The sequence below is a fragment of the Falco punctatus genome (assembly GCF_963210335.1).
Source record: "Falco punctatus genome assembly, chromosome: Z".
NCBI lineage: Eukaryota > Metazoa > Chordata > Aves > Falconiformes > Falconidae > Falco > Falco punctatus.
This window is the reverse complement of record NC_137586.1, coordinates 28,035,888-28,057,362: the sequence shown is the minus strand read 5'-3', so window position 1 is coordinate 28,057,362 and position 21,475 is coordinate 28,035,888. Positions and strand designations below refer to the sequence as shown.

The 21,475-nt window shown below is 43.0% G+C and overlaps 1 protein-coding gene across 7 annotated transcripts in view; it reads left to right on the top strand.

The window, feature by feature from the left end:
• The first annotated feature begins 2,876 nt into the window (after positions 1-2,876).
• Positions 2,877-21,475, top strand: part of ARHGEF28 (Rho guanine nucleotide exchange factor 28) — a 196,749-nt gene continuing 178,150 nt past the window's right edge. The window contains exons 1-5 of one of the 7 annotated variants that reach the window (XM_080372224.1): positions 3,120-3,380; positions 11,230-11,308; positions 11,947-11,990; positions 13,778-13,880; positions 16,204-16,289. In XM_080372224.1, the coding sequence (XP_080228350.1) occupies positions 11,958-11,990; positions 13,778-13,880; positions 16,204-16,289 (222 nt within the window). In that variant the 5' untranslated portion in view covers positions 3,120-3,380; positions 11,230-11,308; positions 11,947-11,957. The other 6 variants (XM_080372217.1, XM_080372219.1, XM_080372223.1 and 3 more) reach the window with 6 other exon arrangements.

Genomic DNA, 21,475 nt, shown 5'->3' with positions numbered 1-21,475 from the left:
ATTTGGGTTCCTACTTGAGCTCAGGTTTGTGCAAAGGTTACAGTTGTAATGCTGAGTTGAAACATTTTCATTTTGCTCTGGATAACCACAGTCTACCTTTCACTGACGTTCCATGGTTGGAGCCTGCGACGTAAAGTACCAAAATACTGCAAAACAAAGAAGTCAGAGGTTTTATGGAAAAGTATCAGATTTTACAGGATACTGCATTTTATGATTTAAAATGCAAATTTCGTAGCTACAGAGTAAAATTTCAGCAAAGATCATGCACATTTTATACTTGAAAAACAGGGCAAACTAAAGAAACAAACCCCTCTCATATAGTTTTTGATGCTTCATTTACATTTCCCTTTTAAAATGAAGGAAAAGGCATGTAGAAAATGTCAAAACACTGTTGTAAAGAGATTTGAATGTAAGTTGTGATTTTAATCCTTATCGATGTAGCTGTTTGTAGCTATAATCATGTATTCTGATGGAAGATGACTTCAAGTGTCTTGTCTTTTTTTTTTTTTTTTTTGTCTTCAATGACAGTTACTTTGCTTTGCGAAGCTTACTGTACCACGATTCCTAACACCACCTTTGATTTTCAGGCAAGGACTATTTCAGCATTTCCCTTATTTTAGTAAGCATTTATGAAGACTGTAGTTCCAGAAGTTCACTTCAAAAAATTTCTCCAAGCTGTGTCATTTAGAGGGCAGGGTGGCTGAGAAGAAGAGGAGTAGGAGTAGCAATAGTAAGTATGTACTAAGTAAATAGTAATATTTGTAAGGTCAAGAAACCACCTCACTGCCACTATGATGCTTTGCATTTTGTAACAGTATTTTTTGCATGTGTGTGTTAAAAGCTAAGCATTCATCTAAACATTTCTGTTCTTATTAATTAAGGTAGTAGTTGGCAGATCATGGATTCTTCACTTTAAGATGTTTTTAATAGCCAGTGTATTCAAACAGAAAACACTCTGTGCATCATGAAAAACTGAGTAAACATTATTTAGTGACATAAGTCCTGGGAAACAGTCATTATTGTGATGCCAGGATGATCTGTGTGATCCAAAGACAGTCTCTGAAGTATATGGGGTTTTTTTTCCTTTGATACTTGAATGTGGTCTAGCAAAACTTGCTTGTCATATTGCATGCATAGCCCCAACACATACAAAAAGCCTACCTAAATCCTTGTTTTCCTGATGTAAATGCAAGAGGTCGTTTCCTCTTGAACTGAGGTCTAAGTAAGTGTCTTAGAGTAATAGTACATAGTGTTGGAAATTATGTAAATTAAATTACAACTCTTAACTAGTTATTTCTGTAACTCCTTCAGTTAGGAAAATTTGGAGTTGAAATCCTGAGGATCGACAGTGACTGCAAATGCACTTCTGCTTGTCTTCTTTTCTTGGATAATACGCAGTTGGATAACTTGCTATTGTCAGTGGTAAGTGAATACAGCAACTGAAGTAAAGCAATCCTTATGTATGCTTCCAGTAAAGTCTACTGGGGCTGGATGTAGAGGAAAGGTTCTGTAAGACAGTTGCAACCCCAGCCCGGCCGCACCTCATCAACCTGTGTCTCTTACTTTTCCCGCTTGCGAATTTAACTTTCCAAAGTCCCAATCCCACCATAGCCAGCAGGTGCAGTACCCTTGCAATCTTAGAGCTGTGGATTTGCTCTGACAAGCACAGCACAGAAAGTCCCTGCTTCCTTGTACTCCGTGCAGATGCTTGACTCTGTGACGTTAAGCCATCACAAGGGGTGGTGATGGCATTTTGCTGGCTTCTTTCTCTCCTTCAGGGAAGTACCTTCACGATATGTGCTGTGTTGCAGCAGTCTAATGTTCTTCCTTTTTAAAAATGCTGTTGAAACTATAGTGCATTTAGATGGGTGAAGGTAAGTGAATTAGAGGAGTTTAATTGTGTTAAGGACATCTGGTAAGAAGACAATAACTGAGAGACTGGTATTTTTTATTATGAAATGTGATTAACTAGGAGTTTTCGATTTATTTACCAGCTTGGCTACACCTTTTCTATTGGTTGAATATGCAACACGTGGGCCATCGAATATCAGCTAAGGAAAATGTCAGTTTGAATTGTCTTGCTGTCCCCCATGTACAATTTTTTAACTATCAACACAGATTATTAAAGTTAATGTCTTTACTATTCTCATTGTAAGTGGTTTTCAGTTTACAAGTCAGGACCTGCAAGTATCTTTGTGGGGTCTGGGAAAAAGAGTAGAGGATGGAAAAGAGGTATGGCAATGGAGCATGCTTTCAGCTCGGATGACACTCTTGGAGGACTTGGATAACAATTTTTACTATTGGCTTAGTCAGTTTTAAACTGGTAGCACTGCTCTGTAAGTGAATACTAAGACCCTACTTGAGCTCTAACTGTGGACTGGACAGACAGCTGCATCTCTTGTTTTCTCTTCCTCTGATTACTTTTATTCTCCTGTTTCCCAGATATTTGGGATAATAAGGAAATACGCATCTTCACAGTGTTCCAGCCACTGCTTCACAGTGAAACACTACTTCCTTCATGCATTGCTTACACTACGTGGACAAACTTTTTTGATCCTCACAGTATTCTGCTAAAAGGTTACAAAGACAGTATGCCATCCATCTACAGCAAACAGGCCATGAATTAAATTACAGTGCTGAGGGAATGAGCTGGGTAAGTCCCTACCCCGAATCTGATGCTCAACACCACGTCCCCAGCGCTCTGCCGTCCTTACCGGTGCGACAGGCCGTCACCGCAGGCTCGGGGAGCCAACGGACCGACGGTTTCAGGAGCAGCCGACGTCACGCGCTGTGTACGTGTAGCAGCTGGAAAGGCACAACGCGCCGTGGTCTGTCGGGATCAAAGTACTACGCCGCGTGAAACACGCCTGGAGCGACCGGGCAGCCCGTCGCCTGGTCGCTGCGGGCCGCGGGACCGGAGCCCGACGGGCGGGGGGAGGGGAGGGCTCCGGGGCCAGCGGGGCCGGGGGCTCGCGCCCCGCCGCCTGCAGCCGCGCTCCGGCCGGGAGGGGGCAGCGCTCCCCTCCGAAAGGCGCTGGGGGCCGATGCTCCCGGGGCCGGGGCGCCGTCGGGGCCACGCAGGGCTCCCCGCGGGGGTCCCGCCTTTCCGCCCCCCCTGCCCCGCCGAGCCAGCGCTGCCGCTGGCAGGGCCGCCCCGCGGGAGCCGGCACCGAGCACCAGCCAGCCCCGGCCCGGGGCCATCACAGCGCGCCTTTGTTCCCTCGCCCCGCGGGCTGCCGGGGCCCGGGGGCGGTGCATCCGCGGGGCCGGGCGCGCCCCGCTGGGCTCCCGCAGGCGCGGCCCCGGCGGCGGCCCGGCAGCGCCGCCTCCTCCCCGGCAGCGCGGGCGGCGGCAGCGCCTGGCCCGGGACGCCCCGCTAGGTAAGGCGGCCGGTGCCCGCGGGGTGGATGAGGGGAGCCCGGCTCGCGGCACCTGCTGCCCGGCCGCCGCCGGCCCCGCGGGGCGGGTGGGGGCGGTGCCGGCCGCGTTGCCGGGCCGGGCCGGGCCGGGGCGGCGGGTTGCCCTCTCGTTCTCCGGGCCGCGACGTCCAGCCCCGGGGGGCAGCGGCCGTGGCGTCGCGCTGCCGGCGGAGGCGCGGTCCCCGACGGGCTGCGCTCTCCCCGGGGCAGGCTGCTCCCGGCGGCTGCCGGTTACCTCCCAGAGCCCCGAAAGCGGGCAGAGGGAGGATTTAGATTTTTATTTTTTAAATTTGTGGGTTTGGGTTTTTTTGTTTGTTCGTTTGTGTGCCGTTAGAGCTGCTCAGGCGTTTTCGAGTTCTTATTCCTGAGCCGACAGAGTGTTTGGTTTTAATCAGGAAAGTGCTTGCCCTTCTCAGCCGGAGCAGAAGTGCTTAACTTACTTTAACTTCTTTCACAACCGAAAAATGTAAAGGAAATGAAAACTTTTTGGATAGTAAAATGCTGAGAAACATCTTCTGAAGCGTGTTCTTGATGGTGTTTCGATGGGACGCTGGTGTGTGTGGCATAGAGTTGTGCCAGCTTTCAGCCTGCGCAGTGATCCTGATGCAGAAAAAAGGCTGTGAAGCCCTTCTTCGTTTTATGGACTTACTCCTGTGTCTGGTTTTGGTCCTATACGAGAATGGAGGTAGTTCTCATAAGTCATTATAAGGCACACGCTTGGGATAGAAAGCAGTTTATCTCTACAAAAGAAAGAACCTGTCTCATCTGTTAAGATGGAAACAGGATTTAAGGAGGCATTTGAGTAAGAGGGATTTTTCCACATTGGTAAAAAATGAACTTTATTCTGTGACTTTGGTGTGAAGAATCAACAGGACAAAATCTGGTGAAAAGATTTGAGTAGTTCAGTACTTTTCTATTTCCAAAGTGGTGTTTGAATACCCAGTGCAACAAAGAAAGTGACCGCGTAAATCTATCTTAATAATAATCTACCAGGAAACTCATCTGGCCTTCTCAGTTGACATGTACATTAGACTATTCTGCCAACATTTATGTAATGTCAGGGAAGAGTATGATCTGAAGCTGCTGCTGCTTTTATTTGGGAGAAGTTCCCGTTGTCTCACCCAAGAATATTTCCTTTGTGGGGCCGTTTCAGGAGGGCAGGGTGTGCGAAATGGCCCGACATTCTTTTCATCTGAATAACACATTGAGCGAGAATTTGCACCAGGATGTAGGAAGGATAGATTATGACTAATGTAGTGACTCAAAAGATCTAGTTCCAATTTTTGGCATTGCCAGCCAAAACCCAGCTCTCTGCACAGCCACACATTAGTCGGTTGGCACCTGCACATCTCAATTTCCCATCTATAGATGGGGAATACAGGAATCTTTGGACAGGCACGTACATTCTCTCTGTCTTCTGTAAATAAGTCTTTTAGGTTCTAAGGTGCTACCTGGAGCAGCAAGCAGAACTTGTAACACCATGCATGTTTGTGCCCAAGTATTGAAGCTAGAGTAGTCTTTGCACCAGGGGCTTTCATACTTTTTGACTGGAGCACACTTTTTCCCCCCCCCTTTTTTTTTTCCTCTCCTCCTTCTGTAGTAACTTGACATCTGTAGCATCTTCTCATCCACTGTCTCAGGAATTTTGCCAGTGTTTTCCTCAATGTCTGCCAATTATTAAAAAATAACAGATTTTCAAAAATTTACAGATTATCCTCCTGACTAGTGGAGCTATGTGAGTTGTATCTTTCAGACTCAGTTTCATTAAAACAAGTGGGCACTGCTAAACTACATTGGTAATTAGAAGAGAGCTGTAAGGTGGAATAGTTGCCCTTCTCAGTGGAAGCTGCTTCTATGAATATCAGAAGCATATCTGATCGCTTCTGGTATAAAAAACTTGTTTCTTGCTCTTAATGGCTGTAGAGTTTGTTGTACTGTTCTAGCTGTTCATGAAGGTGGAATGCAAATTACAAAAGTGTTATTAATCACACACAGTGTATCTCTTTAACTTTGTTCATTAGTTATAGCAGTTTGGTGGATGGCCAAGCCTGAGGGATGATGAAGCATCATCATGCTTTTGAATGCATTTGTAGGACCAAACGTTTCTGGTCCACTTCTTTGCTACCTTATTAGTAAGCTGTACAACTGTGCTGTATGAACTCTTTCTTAAGAGTTTGCTTTTGCGCTGGTGTCATGGCTTCACTAAACTAGGGAGTAGAAAATTCTAAAAGCCATACAAAAATTCATCATTAGAAGGCTCCTATCTCAGTCAAAACAGGCATTAGTAGGAGCAAAGGAGGTGATGCAATGGTATCATACAGATTTTATTTTGTTGTAGTGACTTTACATGTACATTTGGTTCTAGTTTTGTCTTTCAGTAATGTATAACCCACATGTCTAAGGTTTCTAAATTCTAGAGCCCCATTTGATTTTTACTTGAAATGAAAATGCTACATGAAGAATGTTAATGCAGGAATGCATAAAGAATACATTTTTCCAACCTCAGGAGCAGGCTTCTGTCTAAGAGGCATTTTTCTAGAGTTGTTTTTGTGTTTTAGAACCCAAATCTATTTTTAAAAGGTTAAAAAATGTTACTCTTTTTTGGAGACTGCTTGAATATTTTCCCTGCTAAGAAGCATAAAATGGCTGTGGTTTTAACAAATTAAAGAAATACAATAGCCATGAATGGGGCGATGTGTTCTGGAGGAAGAGTTAAGTTTCTTTTTGTTCTAAATTGTTGAAAAGACAGCTATTTTAAAGGTGTTTAGCTTAATTTCTTCTGTTCACTTTCTTCAAGAGCAGCTAAATGTGTGGTGTAGTAATCAACACTAGTGCAAGCCGTTTCATTATAAATTTAATAGGCAAGGGTTTATTTTACCTCTCAGTTTGAATAATGTTAGAAGGCAGTAAACAAATGTGCTTGTGAAGCTGCTAGCAGAGGGTTTTGCTTTGTCCCCTCCCTATTCCCCATGCCCTAGATGTTCAGGAGAGCCAAGTGTAAAAATGAAGGTTCTTGATGTGATCTTTATCTGTAAAGGTGTAAAACTCTAATCACTAAAAGGTGATTAGATATGCTTCTGATATTCATAGAAGCAGCTTCCAGTGGGGGGGGGGGGGGGAAATGTAGTAATTGTGTGTTATTTTCAGCCTCCTACTTTTTTCCTTTCATTTAATTCTTCCAAGGTCTTTTAATCAGGTCCAGAGCAAGGATCTGCATGTCAAAGAATGTTCTCTACCATGTTAGACTGGATAGCTGTGCAGCGCAGTTCCTAGTGCTTGGGAAGCTGTGAGTGAGCCTTTGGGTTTACGTGCATAATGCAACTCAGATGGAATCTGTAAATTCAGAAATACAGTTTGATTCAGTTGCTGTGCTTGTTGAGAGGAAGAAGTGGGCCGAACATTATTAGTGGAAGCTGCTGGCCACTGGAATCTCACTGGTTTTGAAGAGTTATGTATGTACAATACTTTGTATCCATCTTAGAGGTTATCCTGTGGGTTGACATAGCAGATGCTTCCTATGGACTATTGCACAGTAAAAAGTAATAGAACAGTGATAATGGTGACGTGTAATACAGTCACCCAGTGGAAGAGAGCTTGGTAGAAGACATCTCAATATACATGTGTTGCTAGACTTCTGCAATGCAGAAGACATTTTGCTTAGACAAAGATGTTAGATTTTAAAGCATCACAAATGATGCTTTAAAAAAGAATCTGGGGATTCTTGCCTACCTTCCAGTGGCCTCTGGGTGGGATGCACCCTTGCTTTCCTCTTGCTCCCGTTGATCAGAAATACAAATTCAATGTGCTTGCCTTGATGGTGGTAATAAGACTGTAATTCTCAGTGTTTTATAGACATGAGTTTCAATGTGACTATCACCAAAAATAAATGTAATTAAAAAAGGAAGAACTGAATTCTGAGGAACCTGCAAAGCGTCCTTGAAAGTTTATTTACATAGCTTGACAGTTTTGACTTTCAGCCAGTTGTTTGACGATTTATGAAACAGAGGCAGTGATCCATGGCACAGAGGTGTGGGATTATGGTCTGAAAGGAGAATGCAGGGAACAGGGTCCAAAGACCTTGTGTTTTGTTTGAACTGATATATGGAGAAGTATGTATTTTATACCACTGCTTGTACTTCACAGCCACTTGCAAGGCTTGCACAAACTGTGGTCTGGTGCTGCTTAACGAGCCATGGAGACTTGTTACCACAGCTGGGGAGCCTTGAGTTGAGTGATATCCATACAAGTGGCTGCTGGATCACAGAGCAGCACCAAAGCCAGAGCCCTGGCTTCACCTTCTCTGTCTCTCTCACAGTTATATGCTATATTTACAGTGAAGAGGAGAATGTCAACTTGTGAGTTGTAAGCCAGGTTGCTGTAGGATCAGGAAGTCTCCTTTTGCATTTAGAAAAATGCTGATACATAGTCAGTGCTGGTACAGCCACTTAGTAGTCACAGTGTTGGATGAAGGGTCACTTTGTCAACCAGTAGAAATGCTTTTCTGCTTTCTGAGATTTAGATAATGGTTTCCCTTATCTAATTTCTTCAGTGTGTACGGAGTAAAATAGTTTGATAATTGATGTCTTTTCCATTAAAATGCAGTTGAGTCAGTACCTGATGGTTTTATTTTACATTGGTTTATTTAATTATTGTGACCCTTCTAACGTCTTGATAATTGGGGAAAACATGCTATAAAATGCTAAAATTTGTAATGTTGAAAGAAATTTGATACATGGGAGTCCCATGATTGGCAACCAATAAATAAAATACTGGGTGAGGAAAAGTTGGAGGGATTATTGAAATGTCTTGGGTCGTTGACAAAACACAAAATACTTGCTTATGTTCATCTCAGTAACTTGAGCTGGTCAGGAGACTGGCAATAGAATTTGTCACTAAGTTCAAAGGGAGATTGTAGATTGAAAAAAAGTTACTTAAATAAAATTATTTTCAAGATCTTTTGTTCTTTTTTGTATATTTACCACTACTTTTCTGAAACATACCCTGCAAGTCTCCCCAGTTTGCAGCACATCACAATAAATGCTTCCATTAATTTTACTGCTAAACTGGATGCTGAAAAGGGGTTTTAATTTGTATAGATGAATCCTGCTACCGCTGATGGCATGAGCTCAATATTTGTAGGCAACACCTGAAACTGGACCTGTGGTTAGATGCCTGTCCTGCTGGTTTCTGTGTCAGAGGAAGAGATCAGGTTTTGCTCTGTGGTGTGTATTCATCATGTTGGGCAGCTTGACCTTCCCTTTGCCGTGCGGAGTAGGACTGCTCCTCAGCACCCATGAGCAGTTGTCTATGTGGCACCTCTTGAGCACTGGGGTCCCTGACTTTTGGGGAGCTGAGCAGTTCTTTGCTGTACAGAGGAGTTGAGCAGTAGTGTGCATGTGATGGTGTCTCCCTCAGTCCCTCACTCTCAAACAGAGGTTGCACAAGAGCTGCTCAGTAGCCAGAGCTGAGTATTTCCTCCCTGCGTGCATCCTCTTCTTCTTCCTGCCCCTCCCAGCCAGCCACTTCCAGCTGCCAGGATGAGTTACTGTAAGCCTCAGATGGAGGAAAGATGTGAGCCATTTGTGTAAAACTTTTTTCTAAACAATGAGCGCTCTTGAGACTGTGAGAAAAGCAGAAGAGGTTGCCTAGTGCTGTGCGTTGACATTTATGGGTTCTTCTGCAGGAAGCAAAAAGGGTACCATTAGGGTAGACTTTTGTATCCAGGAAGCACCGTTATGAGCTGGTTTGTCAGGGGAGTGCATCTTGGAAGTACTGACTGTATTTCAGCATGGTTTTAGTCAGTGCTGGAAAAAATTGATTGCTTCAAATGAGTTAAGTCTTCCAAGTTTTTTATCCACTCAGGATCTGTATTGAGCTGGGTATGTAGTATTTCTGAATGCACAAGCTCCCAGGGGATCCACAGTGTGACACGAGCAAAGGGTGAAGGGAACTGAAGTCAGGCTGGTGTCACCTGTCCAATGAGTTGTGTTTGTGTTATCCAATACAAAAAAAGTTTATTGTACTTGTGGTGCAATGATGTCCTCCCAAAAGAAGGACTAAATTGTACCTTCTTGTGCACACTTGCAGTACAATAGGTAGGCTAGACTGGATACCTGCCTTATTCTTGCAGAGCCCGAAGATGTTGTGATATGTCTCTTGAGGCTCTGGAAGTCAAGATTGTCATATGACAGAAGTAAGAGGAGTAGGTCTTACTCTATTGGTATGGCATAATGGTTTGAATGTGTTCATACCTTTTTGTGGAAGAGATGGTGGAGTTCATCTTGGATGTGTTCCTTTAAAGAGGGAGAACCATTGCAGGTGAAAGGATTTTATACAGCAGATAGAGCAGTGGTGTAAAACAGCTGGCTGGCATGTCTCGCATTTCAGCCCACCATGAAGGGATGCCCTATATATACATGTAATCTGTGTGTGGTAGTAATTGTGAGTTGGTGACATGTCTGGGATAGAAGCTAATATGCTTCATCTGTTCTGTAAGGTGACGGGTTTCAAAAGCCCCACCTTAAAGTACTCCCTGTGGAATTGCACTGGTTTTGGCTGGGTTAGAGTTGATTTTCTTCATAGTAGCTGGTCTGGGGGCTATGTTTTGGATTTGTGATGAAAACAGTGTTAATAACACAGGGGTGTTTTCGTTACTGCTGAGCAGGGCTGACACAGAGCCAAGGGCTCTTCTGCCTCCCACCCACCAGCGAGTGGTCTGGGGGTGCACGAGGAGCTGGGAGGGGGCACAGCTGGCACAGCTGACCCCAGCTGGCCAAAGGGATGTGCCGTAACATAGAATGTCACACTCAGCATATAAAGCTGGGGGAAGGTGAAGGAAGTGGGGGATGTTCAGAGTGATGGCGTTTGGCTTCCCAAGGAACCGTTACACGTGACGGAGCCCTGCTGTCCTGGGGATGGCTGAATGCCTGCCTGCTGGTGGGAACTGGTGGATGAACTCCTTGTTTTGCTTTTCTTGTGTGTGCAGCTTTTGCTTTACCTGTTAAAGCGTCTTTATCTCAATCCTCGAGTTTTCTCACTTTTCACCTTTCAATTCTCTCCCCTATCCCACCGGCGGGGGGCAAGAGAGTGGCTGTGTGGGCCTGAGTTGACAGGTGGGGTTAAAACATGACAGGAATTAATGTTATGGTTTCTTACTTTCTCTTGTAACCCAGTTTTCTTTTGTAGAAACAGGACTGCACTTCCCATGCTGCTGCTTTTAAGGTTGGGTACATGATGCTATTGCTGGAAACTGCAGAGCATTGTCTCAGTCTGTCAAAGTGAGATGCCTTGCTGCCAGCTGCAGGATGCCTCCCCCTACCACAGAACATCAGAAGACCCAGTGTCTGGGACTCACTGCTGACTAGGCTAGCTGCAGTAGTGTTTGTCTCAATACCATTTTCTTTCAGTGCAAAAATTGTGCTTTTTTTGGCTGAACATTTGTGACCAGTGATTTTGCCTTCTGTTTTGAAATTATGATGAAATAAACCAGTAAGAATGTAGGTACTTGTGAATGTAGATGAATTGACGGACACAAGGAGATCAGTATTAGCAAACTTGTGGTTTAAAAGAAGTGTGTGCTGGGGTGGTGGGTGGGTAATTTTTGGTTTTGATTGAAGCTGTGCATTTAATTTCTGCAGTTTGTAGGCAGGGAACTTCTCAAATCCTATCTGACTCATAGCAGGCTGTACATATGCATTAACAAGCAGTGAGCTGCACAACTGTGTTGTTCTTGGAAACCGTTCAGCTGTAAAAACAAGGCCACATCTGAGCTGAGACAGCCTCCTGTTAAGACAAATTCTCTTCTTTTCAGAGTCTGTTTGAGCAAGTAGAAGACTTGTGCACAGTTGTTGTTCCCACCTTGCTATTGTGAAGCTGTGGTGTTGCTTCTGGTATGCTTTTTCTCATTTAACAGCAATAATATTTTTACAGTATGAACTTTGAAGATTTAGTGAGTTTGAAATATAATAATGGAAATCAGAGTTGCTACGTTGACTGTAATTGTGGTAATTCCAGTGGTGACTTGTATCAGTAGCTTGCTGTTAAAGGTAATTAAGGTGACCTGTCTTGGTCATATCTCCTATGAAGTTGTAAAAAACTAGCACCTGACACTTGGGTATTGGTGTGGAGTAAAAGTTGCTGCAGCTACATCTTGAGGTCAAATTCTGGTTTCTGCCTCTAGAGATAAGAAATGCTGAAATCTGTACTACTTCATTTGCTGCAGCTACGAATGTCTGGGCAGCTGGGCTCAGCCTGACCTGTTTTGTTTACTGTGACCATTGTGTGAAAAGCACACAGCATGCTAACTAAGACCAGCCAGCCCTCCTCCAGCCTTACATGAGCACTGTTACACCAGCGTTTCCTCATTCCGGGGAAGTCTGGGGCAAATGGATGGTTGCTAAGTTTAATATCCTTTTTCCCCCCTAATTCTGGAAGATGTTGAATTTATTTGCAGACATGAATGCAGTACAACGATATCGATACCTCCTGATGGGTGTGTAGTAATTCCACTGGTTTATTCTGTTTCTAGATGCTGTGAAAATGGAGCTGACCTGCACTGAAGTACCTCTTTACGTAAGTTCTACAAACTAAGCTTCTGCTGGGAGAGTCGTTTTCTTTTTGGTAATGGCTCATTCAAAGGCAGGGTGAATGAAACCAAAAGCCATTCTCCGGTTGTCTGAGACTGCAGACTGTTGAATGTTGCTGTCTGCTGCAGGCGTGTGTGGGGTTCATGGTTTTCAGTACTGTGGCTCGGTTCTTTGAAGTAAGTTTAAAATTATTTCCCCTTTATGATCTTTATTTTCTTCTCCTTCTGTAGTCGTTACTGCAATTTTCAAAAGCAGAGTTACTTACTGCCTGTGAAGAGGCACAACTCATTCTCTCTTTCCCACAATTTATGGCTGTTTTTTTTCCTATAAAATTCCAAATTGTCATTCTCTCCACTTCATCAAATCAGGAAATTGCATGTTATGTCAGAAAACAAGTAAGTTGAAATTTGTAATCAAATGGAATATTTTCTGCAAAACCTGAAGTGTTTGGTTAAAATAGATGAACTCAGAGTTCAAAACCAGGTAGTAACAGGAGTGAGTACATGCTTCAGATAAACTTAATTTACTTGGTGCCTTCAGCGGGATATGAGTGTGAGGATTAAAACCTGGGCAGTCTAGTCATTATCATTAATAAACCATGGTTGTGTTTTTTGGCCTGTTCTGCTGTGGTTTGCAATGAGAATGGTATTAACATGGGTATGTGAATGTTAGTGTCTAGGAGGGTGGCACTGCGTGGTTTTCAAAGGGGTGGTAAAAGATGAAACAAAGAAACAAAACAATTACGTGCTTATTGTGATGAGATGGAGATGGAAATGAAGGAGTACAAATAATCTGTACCCCGAAGTACTGAAGGAGTATAGGATTGCAAATGTACCAGCATGAATTTCCATTGTATTTGTCAGCTTGGGAGTGGGAACCTCAGGCTCACAAAAATTAAAGTCAGTATCTTTACAAGAGGCAGAGGGGAGGGTTTTGTAAAGCCTGCTTATGTGATGTTGGTTGTGTGGTGCAAGGTTTCAAAAACAAATTTTGACAGAAAGAATAATCAAGAATATGGTTCTAATGGATAAAATTCAACATGGTTTTGTCATAGGTGGCTGCGTCAGACTGATTTTATATCCTTCCATGGTAAGATAACTGACCGCTTAGAGAAGGGCAATGCAGTGGGCTTAATCCAGGTTGCTGAAAATGAAGTATTTGGTACCGTGTCTCACAGGAAATTCTTATGGAAGATAAAGAAGGTGGAGATTCATGTAATGAGATAACGATATATGGATACTGCAAGAACAGTTATTAGGGTAGACAGAAAGATACTACCAGTAATACTTCTTAAGGATCACACTTAAGGCCAGTTCTGTTTAACGTTTTGATTATAAACTGAGAGCCAGATGTAAGCTTGTGGTATCTGTTCATCTGTGGACATCATAATATGGGGAGATACTGGTCTGTACTGAGGAGAATTCAGTTATTACATGGAAAGATTAAATTCCCCTGCCTTTTATTTACTCCAGTGAATAAGAGCATGATACAAAGTTAGGCATTTGGGGGCTAATAGTGATACATCTCTTATGAACTAGGTACTGATCAGGTGGAAGCAGAGAGGGCTTTGGGTGTATTAGTCACTTGTAGAGTGATGGATGTGAGAATGTGACTTTAGTTGGGAATTTTTGTCCTAAGCTTTGCACAAGCAAGAGCCTGTACTGAACCTGAGCTTTGGTAACTTGCTGGTTGCAGTCTAACTTGCTAGAAACCCAGTGAGAGTGTTTTGGATTGCTATTAGGTGGTCACCAACTTGTTTTCTTGTGGGGGAAGCAGGTGGAAGTGGTGTCTTTCTTCTGGGTCCCCAGTGTCGTACCAAGCCTGAGGATAGTGGTGAAACGTGGACTTCCAGAGACTTGCAGCGGGAGCACCCAGGGTGAGTTTCCCAGAAACTGGGACCGTAGTAATTTTTTAACAGCCTCATATATTTTGTGTAGAGGTGTGTGCGTGCGCACGCAGGCGCATATATGGGAATCAGGATATGAGAAGCTTTCAGGCTTTCTGCAGGGAATGGGCAGGGGCTATGTGAACACTCTAAGGGGACTGAGAAAGATTAAAGGTTGTCTCTCAGTCCCCATCTGAAACTTGGAGAGGTCTTACAGACCTTATACTGATCCTCTGGCGCTGATACAGTTGTTTTGGTGAGCTAGTGCCTGAAAGTGATGCAGCTTCACAATCTTGCCCATCACAATATTGTTCCTAATCTGAGTACTTCTGAGTGGGGCTGGCAAGATCAAAGAGGTCTTTCCATCTTGAAAAAGTCCTTGAGTTAAGGCATTTCTTTTTTCTTAGCTGGGTCCAATTACTTCATCAGTTCTGGAAACTCTTTCCAACTGCTCCTGCTTTATTTGCATGACTTTGCTGGAGAACACTATGAAATCAGCATTTAAATTAGATGTGAAAGTCCTTTCTGATCACACGGTTCCTTAGACAGTTTTCATTAAGCAGTTCTCTGGCTAGATGAGCTTGTCTAGAATTTGTTGAACCTTCGTCCTTAAGCAGAGGTGGGTAGAGAAGCATGTTTTCGGAATACTGAGGGAACATGACAAATATTTGCACTGCAGTGAATTCAGGTATTTCTCTGATGTGTTCCCGTCTCTTTTAAAGGGCATGGTGGAACTACAGAATGCCAGGTCATGGCAATTGCATACTGTTTGTATGCAGCTTTAAAAATGTCAGCATATGGTTATAACACATTTTCCACAGGAAAAGTGCAAGTGGTCAAAAAGTAGGAAGTAATCCCTTCTTTCCAACCTCTCTGAAGGCATAGGGGTTTGTTTGCAGAGAGAGCGAGCTATCTACTGTATGCTGGGTCCAAAATTAGAATGCTTTTCATGCTGTGTTTAATCATGCTTAGCATCTATATCAAGTGGATTTTAGACTCTTCTTTATTCCAAGAACGTCTGTCTGAGAGGCTTGTACTTTGTGTCAAATTATCTGAGAGTAACTGCAGTTCTGTGTTTATAATACACATTTTTAAAGATTATATGCAAGATACTGTGTTGACTTGCTGTATGTGAGCAGCTGTTACACAGCTGGAGGATGCATCCATAGGGCACTGTTAGTTTGAACTGTCACACTTTGTCAGTACTGAATTTCTTTGCAAATCTAAAATAGCATGCGTAATTTGATTGGCTGAGTGACAGCAATTTCTTTTTTATGATGTAAGAGGGAATGCATTCGGAAAGCTCAAGGACCTTGCTGGGTAATTTAATTGTTGTGAAATATAATTTAAAAACACTCTATGAAATTACTCCATTTAAAAATGTATTATTTTGATACACTTCTCTTCATATGTAATTTTTGTGGCAGCAATACATTAAAATCTAATTACAACACACATAAATGTCAGGGTTTAAAAAATGAATGGTAATGAAGCAGAAAATTAAGTATTTGAAGCATATGCTTTTCAGTTAATTTGAGGAGCCTGTTTCCATCTTCTAGACAGCAAAATACTGTTAACCATATAATAAAATCATTCCTTATAAACCAGTCTGATTTTCAGGATTGACTAGCCAAGGATAAAGTGAAACATCGTACATCTTGTGTCTCTTCTTTCAATGCTAATAATACATTGTTTAAGTAAGTAGAACTTGAATTTAGATAGCTTTTACCTACCTAAATTATGCTTTTTTAACTGATGCAAATAAAACTGTATTTATCCAGTCCTTTCTGTAAGGAGAGCAGTAAGCTGAGTCTTTTCATTTCATAGTGTACTGAACACAGTATATGGAATAAGATGATGCTATCTTCAGGCACCCACTGGTTTCATTGTAGACAGAAAAGAGGCTATCTATGAAAGATAAAAAGCAAAATATTTGATGAAGCAAAATATTTCATGGAGCGCTTTTCATATATTGAAGAATTTATATATGGTAGTTGTTCCTTCCTCCTATTGAAAGCAGTTTCTAGCGTGGAAAATCAAATCTCTCTCATGGTAAATCATTCCCTCTTATTTAATGGTAGGTGACTGGATTTTGTATTTTTTTTTGTTTGTTTGTTAAAGAAATTTTGTTTTTGTTTTAAAGAAATTACCAACATTGATCTTTGATCTTTGACATTGGCAAATAAATGTCTTGCTGCCATGGGGCAGTCATACTGTGGGAGCAGTCAGTGCTCAAAAGCAGAAAATATGTGATTTCAGAAATTTGTAAATTATTCTCTGCTGAGAGCCTGATGAATGTTTCCTGTGGGAGCAGCAGAGGGAAATGAAGAGATGCTGAGCCATGGAGGATATCCACAGCAGTTCCCTGTAGACGTCAGTGGGGCCTCATCTCCTGAGGAGGTAATGCTGGAGGTTATATGTCAATTCTGTCTTTCCAAAAGAGTATTTGGATGTTAATTCTCTGGGAAGAGGCAGAAACACAGGCTCTCAGATTCGGGACTCCTCTCTCCTGGAAAGTAAAACTTCCACTTGGTCCTGTACTGTACATTGCTGAGGTATCACATGCTCCTGCCTACAACCACTGGCATTGGCTAAAGTGCTTGAGGTCAAAGCTTAATTAACTCCTTGTGTATTCTGCTGCATGAAGTCTCTCCCTCTTAAGTGTCTCTGCTGTTTTATTCTTGTTTGGGGTTGTTTTTGTTTCTGACACCCTTACAGCTTCTTTGGTGGAGTGTAGGTGCCAAGAGGGAGGCATGCTTATGTATTCACTGTTAAATACTGATGTATTGAAGTCCTCCTACAAATGGTGAGGACTTAGCAGGTTTTCCTCTAACTGGGTTGGGGAGGGGCTGAGAGTAGGATGTAGCACTCGCTGCTCACAGCCGTAGAGCATCTGAGCGCCTAGGGACTCTTCTGCCTTGGATAAGCTTGGTGATGGTCTTTGCCTGGGCTGGGTCTGCAGTGTACCAAACTTGTCAAGTTCTCTAGGGTTTCTTTTCCCAGACTTTTTTCTGTCCAGCATGTGGTCTTTACAGGGTTTGCATGGTCGTGCCTGTTCTTTGCTTGTCTGGCTATTTGTGTGTTTGAGTTGGTGATTTGCTCTGGATGATGTGATACTGGCTTAATACTCTCTATTTTAGGAGTCTGTGTTTTCCGTCACTGTAATAAAGCTTTGTAGTGCACTAGCCAGGAGATGTTGTTTAACTTCATCTACAAAGAAGTTCTGAGTTGATGTAAGGGCAGCAATGAGCCTAAAATGTAAGAAAGGTGTGGTGAAACGGACATCCATCCAGGTTTCTCAGATCCTAACCTAGGATGCTAGGATGGGGCAGCTTCCTTCCTCTGTAACCTGGTTAGAAGTTAAGTAAGTCTATATGGAGAATTGTGCACGGTAGTTTGCTTTACTTTTCTGGTAAGTGGAAACTGCTTCTAATGCAGTTTGCTCATGGCATGTCCCATCCGGAGAGGTGCATGCCATCTCATTTACAGTTCCAAAGAAAGGAGTACAGCTGCTTAGGCGGAGGCAGAGAGAGGTAGGTGTGTTGAGCCTGCATTCACAGCCGTCTCCCCTCCCCCTCCAAGAATAAATGGAAGCCAGAGGAACCATGTCTTGACCTTTGTTCCCTCATCTTGCAGTGAAGCTGGAGGTACTGAGGCCCAAGGGCTGTTCCCATCAACGTCTGGGGTACTTGAGGCACCGTGTCCTGAGTTCACGTGCTAGTTCATATGCACGTGCAAACCTGGGCCCCATCCACACCAGCATTTCCCTTCACCATTGCACTGCTGGAGCTCAGCCTTGGCAGCAGTGAAGGAGGAGGAGTGAGCACAGCCTGGTGGCCATGGCTGGCGCCTTCCAGGTGGCCTTGCTGGAGAGAGCAGGAGTACGGATTGGGAATTAAATCCTGGTGTGGGCAAGACAGTCTGGCAGCTTTTTTATCACATGCAATATACCTGTATCCTATCCCTACAAAGGGGTATGTCTGTGTTACAACCACAGTTAATTATCCCTTGGATCCATGCTGGTTTATTTCCTTCTGTCATTAAGGAACAATTTTGAAGTTCTTTTGATCTTCTCTTACATTTTCAAAGGATATACCCTCCCTACAGGAGTTTTTGAGTGAACACCAGGGCTACAGCCAGTTTCATTAGCATCTTCACTTGTTGTCCTAATTTGCGATTGTGTGGTTCATAAAGGATGAGCTGGCCTAATTCCCTGGGACCCGGTTGAAAACTTGACTGCTTATTCATAGGTGCCTTGGCTGTAGAAGATATTTGAGTAAGGAACAGAGAGGAGAAAGTGAAATAAAGGGCATATTTCATACCCAAGGGTCACAACAACAAATGCCTGGGCTGATTTTTAAGATTCTTTAAAGCAAAGTCTGCTGTATTGATTGACAATTAACTACCTGGATTTGCATGGGTGAGAAACATGGTGGAACAGAATGAATTCTGAAATGTTTTAGACGACAAATAAGCTCATTTCATTATCTAGTAAAAAAAGGCGTAAGGCAGTAGGCACTGGCCAAGGAATGAAGCAAGGGTGCTCTGTCCAGCCAGCTGCCGGGGACCATCCTGCATTGCCCCGGTGCGGGCATTCGTGCTCCCCTGTTGTGTTAGCTCTGGTATTTTGTACCATCTGCACACTTGACAGCAGTGGCATGGAAGGGGAAAAATAATTAAATTACAGAGTTTCATAATGGAAATTTGCATAAACTAGTTCCAGGCCTGTTTCAGAATATGCGTGGCTGTTCTACAACAGAGGAAATTAAAGACAAGATTTTCAGATTAGGAGTCTAAGTCCTGTTGAAAAGATCAGAAAGCAAAGGGTGGTAGAAATTTGAAAAGAGGATTTTAATGCATATCCAGGGATTGGATTAATTTGGTACTCTGACAGCAACTTCTAGTCTTCTGGGCTGTTTTTACCTCAAAGTCGAGAGTTCTTTGAAGTGTTCTGTGTTGGTTGACGTTGCTTCATCTGAAGGCAATGGTAAAGTGCCCTCTGATATTCACACAATCCTGAACACTTCTGAAATTTCAGTTCTGCACTGAGGCCCATGCAAAAGGTGATTGAGTAAACAGGGTTTTATTTGCACTGTAGCAGTGAATCCATAAATAATTTGAGCACATCTGCTGCAAAATTTTCAGAGGTCCATAGGTAAAGCGACTTAAAAAACCAGTTGGTAAGCCAGTTAAGAAGCTGTGAATCATCTTGTTTGGCAGGAAGAAATTCCAATTTTTTTTTTCTGAAGGTTGTTATTTGTATGCATAGTTAGAGCTGGAGGGACAAATGAACTGTGATAGTTAACTTCTTCATAAATGCATGGTTTCATGTGCATGAGTATTGGGAAACAGAATTAACAGGAATAATTCAACAATGTTACTCTGTTTTCTAAATGATCGAAGTGTGAAGTTCAAACTGATGTGGGATTCCAGTATGCTTTTGCATGACAGGAGTAGGAAGTGGCAGTAGCACTTACATATTGATCCCAAAGTGAGTGTTTGTCTACCGTGCCAAGCTCTGTGCCTTCCCAGTTCCTCCATGCTGAACTAAGGAGTTGAGATGTGAAGGGAGGCGGAAAGGAAGGGAAATGGTGGGATACAGATTTTGAATTCTCTGCTCTTGGCATGTGTTCAGTCTCTGCTAGCCAGCACCTTGTGGAAAGAAGCCGGTTTCTAGCCCATCTTGGCCATCCTGTGCTTTTGTGTTCTTCGCTGTTGCGGTAGGCTTGGCCGTATCGCGGGCCAGTCTGTGTGTTCAGCCAGGCTGAAACCACCATCTTGTTTAGACAGCGATTTCAAAACACAAAAGAGAAATCTAAATGTGTGTTGGGCTTCCAGCATGTGCTTGCTAATGTATGGAACTGTGTTTGCTGGCCTGATCCAGTGCTGGCTGGAGTCATGAGTGTTTTGTTCTTGACCTCTGTGGGAGCCTGGTCAGGTCCATTGTGGGTGGCTTGCATGGAGACACACAGAGGAGTGCACAGGCTAGCCTGTGTTTGGATGCAAACTGGCTGCCAGAATGAGACTGAGGAAGTACATGTGAAAGAATGGGATCTATTTTAAAAGATATGAAGGAAAAGAATGGGTACTTCAAAGCATGTCCGTCAGCAGTCAGATAATGTTTTGCTCCCATGGTGTATTATTTTTCCTCCGTTTCTTGTTTTCCTCTTCAGTCCTTAGACTGGGATTTTTCTGGGCAGGGACTTTGTGCTTACATGTATTTGTATAGTGTCTGCAACAGTAGAGCCCTGATGTCACATAGGATATGACAATAGGAAGTAATCTGATTTATATATTTTAAATCAAGTCAACTGAAAAAGGTGGCTCCTTTTTTTTAGTTGTTACATGTCAGAATGGATGTTCATTTTCTGTTAATATGCCTTACTGCAGAAGTTTTCTGACCTGTGTATGTGAACAGCTTATTCCCAAGCTTCTTAATTCCTCTGTATGATTTTATGCACCGATACAAATTGTGTTGCCATTGACAGCAAAACACTGAATAATATTTTTAACGACAGAACAGCAAGAATGTTAATACATGTTTTGGCACTGTGTAATGCTTGAAAAGATTTTTTTTTTTTTTTTTCTTCTTCCTTCCCCCCCAACCCTCCCTGCCTTCTTTCTGATAAATGCTTCCAGGCTATTTTTGTTTCCATCCAGCAATTCCCGAATTAGAAGATAGCTAGTTCTTCACAAGTATGAATCACTTTTGTCGTGTGGGAGACTGAAACCTTTCCTCTACCTTACCTGTTGTCCCAGTTCGATGGTGCACTAAACACAGCTTTAAGACTGCTGGCGACAAGATAAAGAAAATACTGGCCATGTGAATGAAAATGCTAATTTGCTATAAACTCTGGGTCAGTTTGTTTGAAAACATCAGTTCATTAACTCTGCACCAGCAGGCAGATCAGGTACTGTCTCTTTTCCTGCTGCTGACATACAGCAGGCATAAAAAGCACAAAGCTGGCATAAGCGCTGTATTGTGTGCTCTCACTGATTCAACAGAAATGAGAGTGTGTGCCCACATCTGGTGTGGGTCTGATTAGTGTGGCTGGATGTTCCTCATGGAGGCATGTAAATGGTCTTGCTGCCAACTGTACCTTTAAATGAGAGATTAGTGTTGCCAGCCTGTGCTGAGGAGGAAATTAGTTGTTGCTTTCACTCTGTTCATTTTATGATCATTGGGGGCTTTCTTGCTCTTGGCTGATTTCCTGTAGTCACCTACTTGTGAACATATAAAGTGTCTGAGCTTCTCCAGTTGGCACTAGAGTATCTTTCTGAAATGGCTGCTTGTTCAAGTTATATTTTATTTATGTGCCTTTTGATCTTCCATTATGAGTTAATCCCTTCAGTACCCTAGTTGTTCCTTTGCCCTGCCACCACCTTGTATATAGTACAGCAGTGCAGCGTGAAAGCTTTATGTACCCGCATCGCAGAGTTATGCCTTTTTGCCTGCCTTCTTGCTGCATGTTGTACTGTTTATTTGTGGCCTAAAATTGTGCCAGACTTCCCTCACAACCTGGGTGAACCATAAGCTCCTGCTGTGTTTGTGCTTGACATCTTTTTTGGGATGATACTTTGCAGCA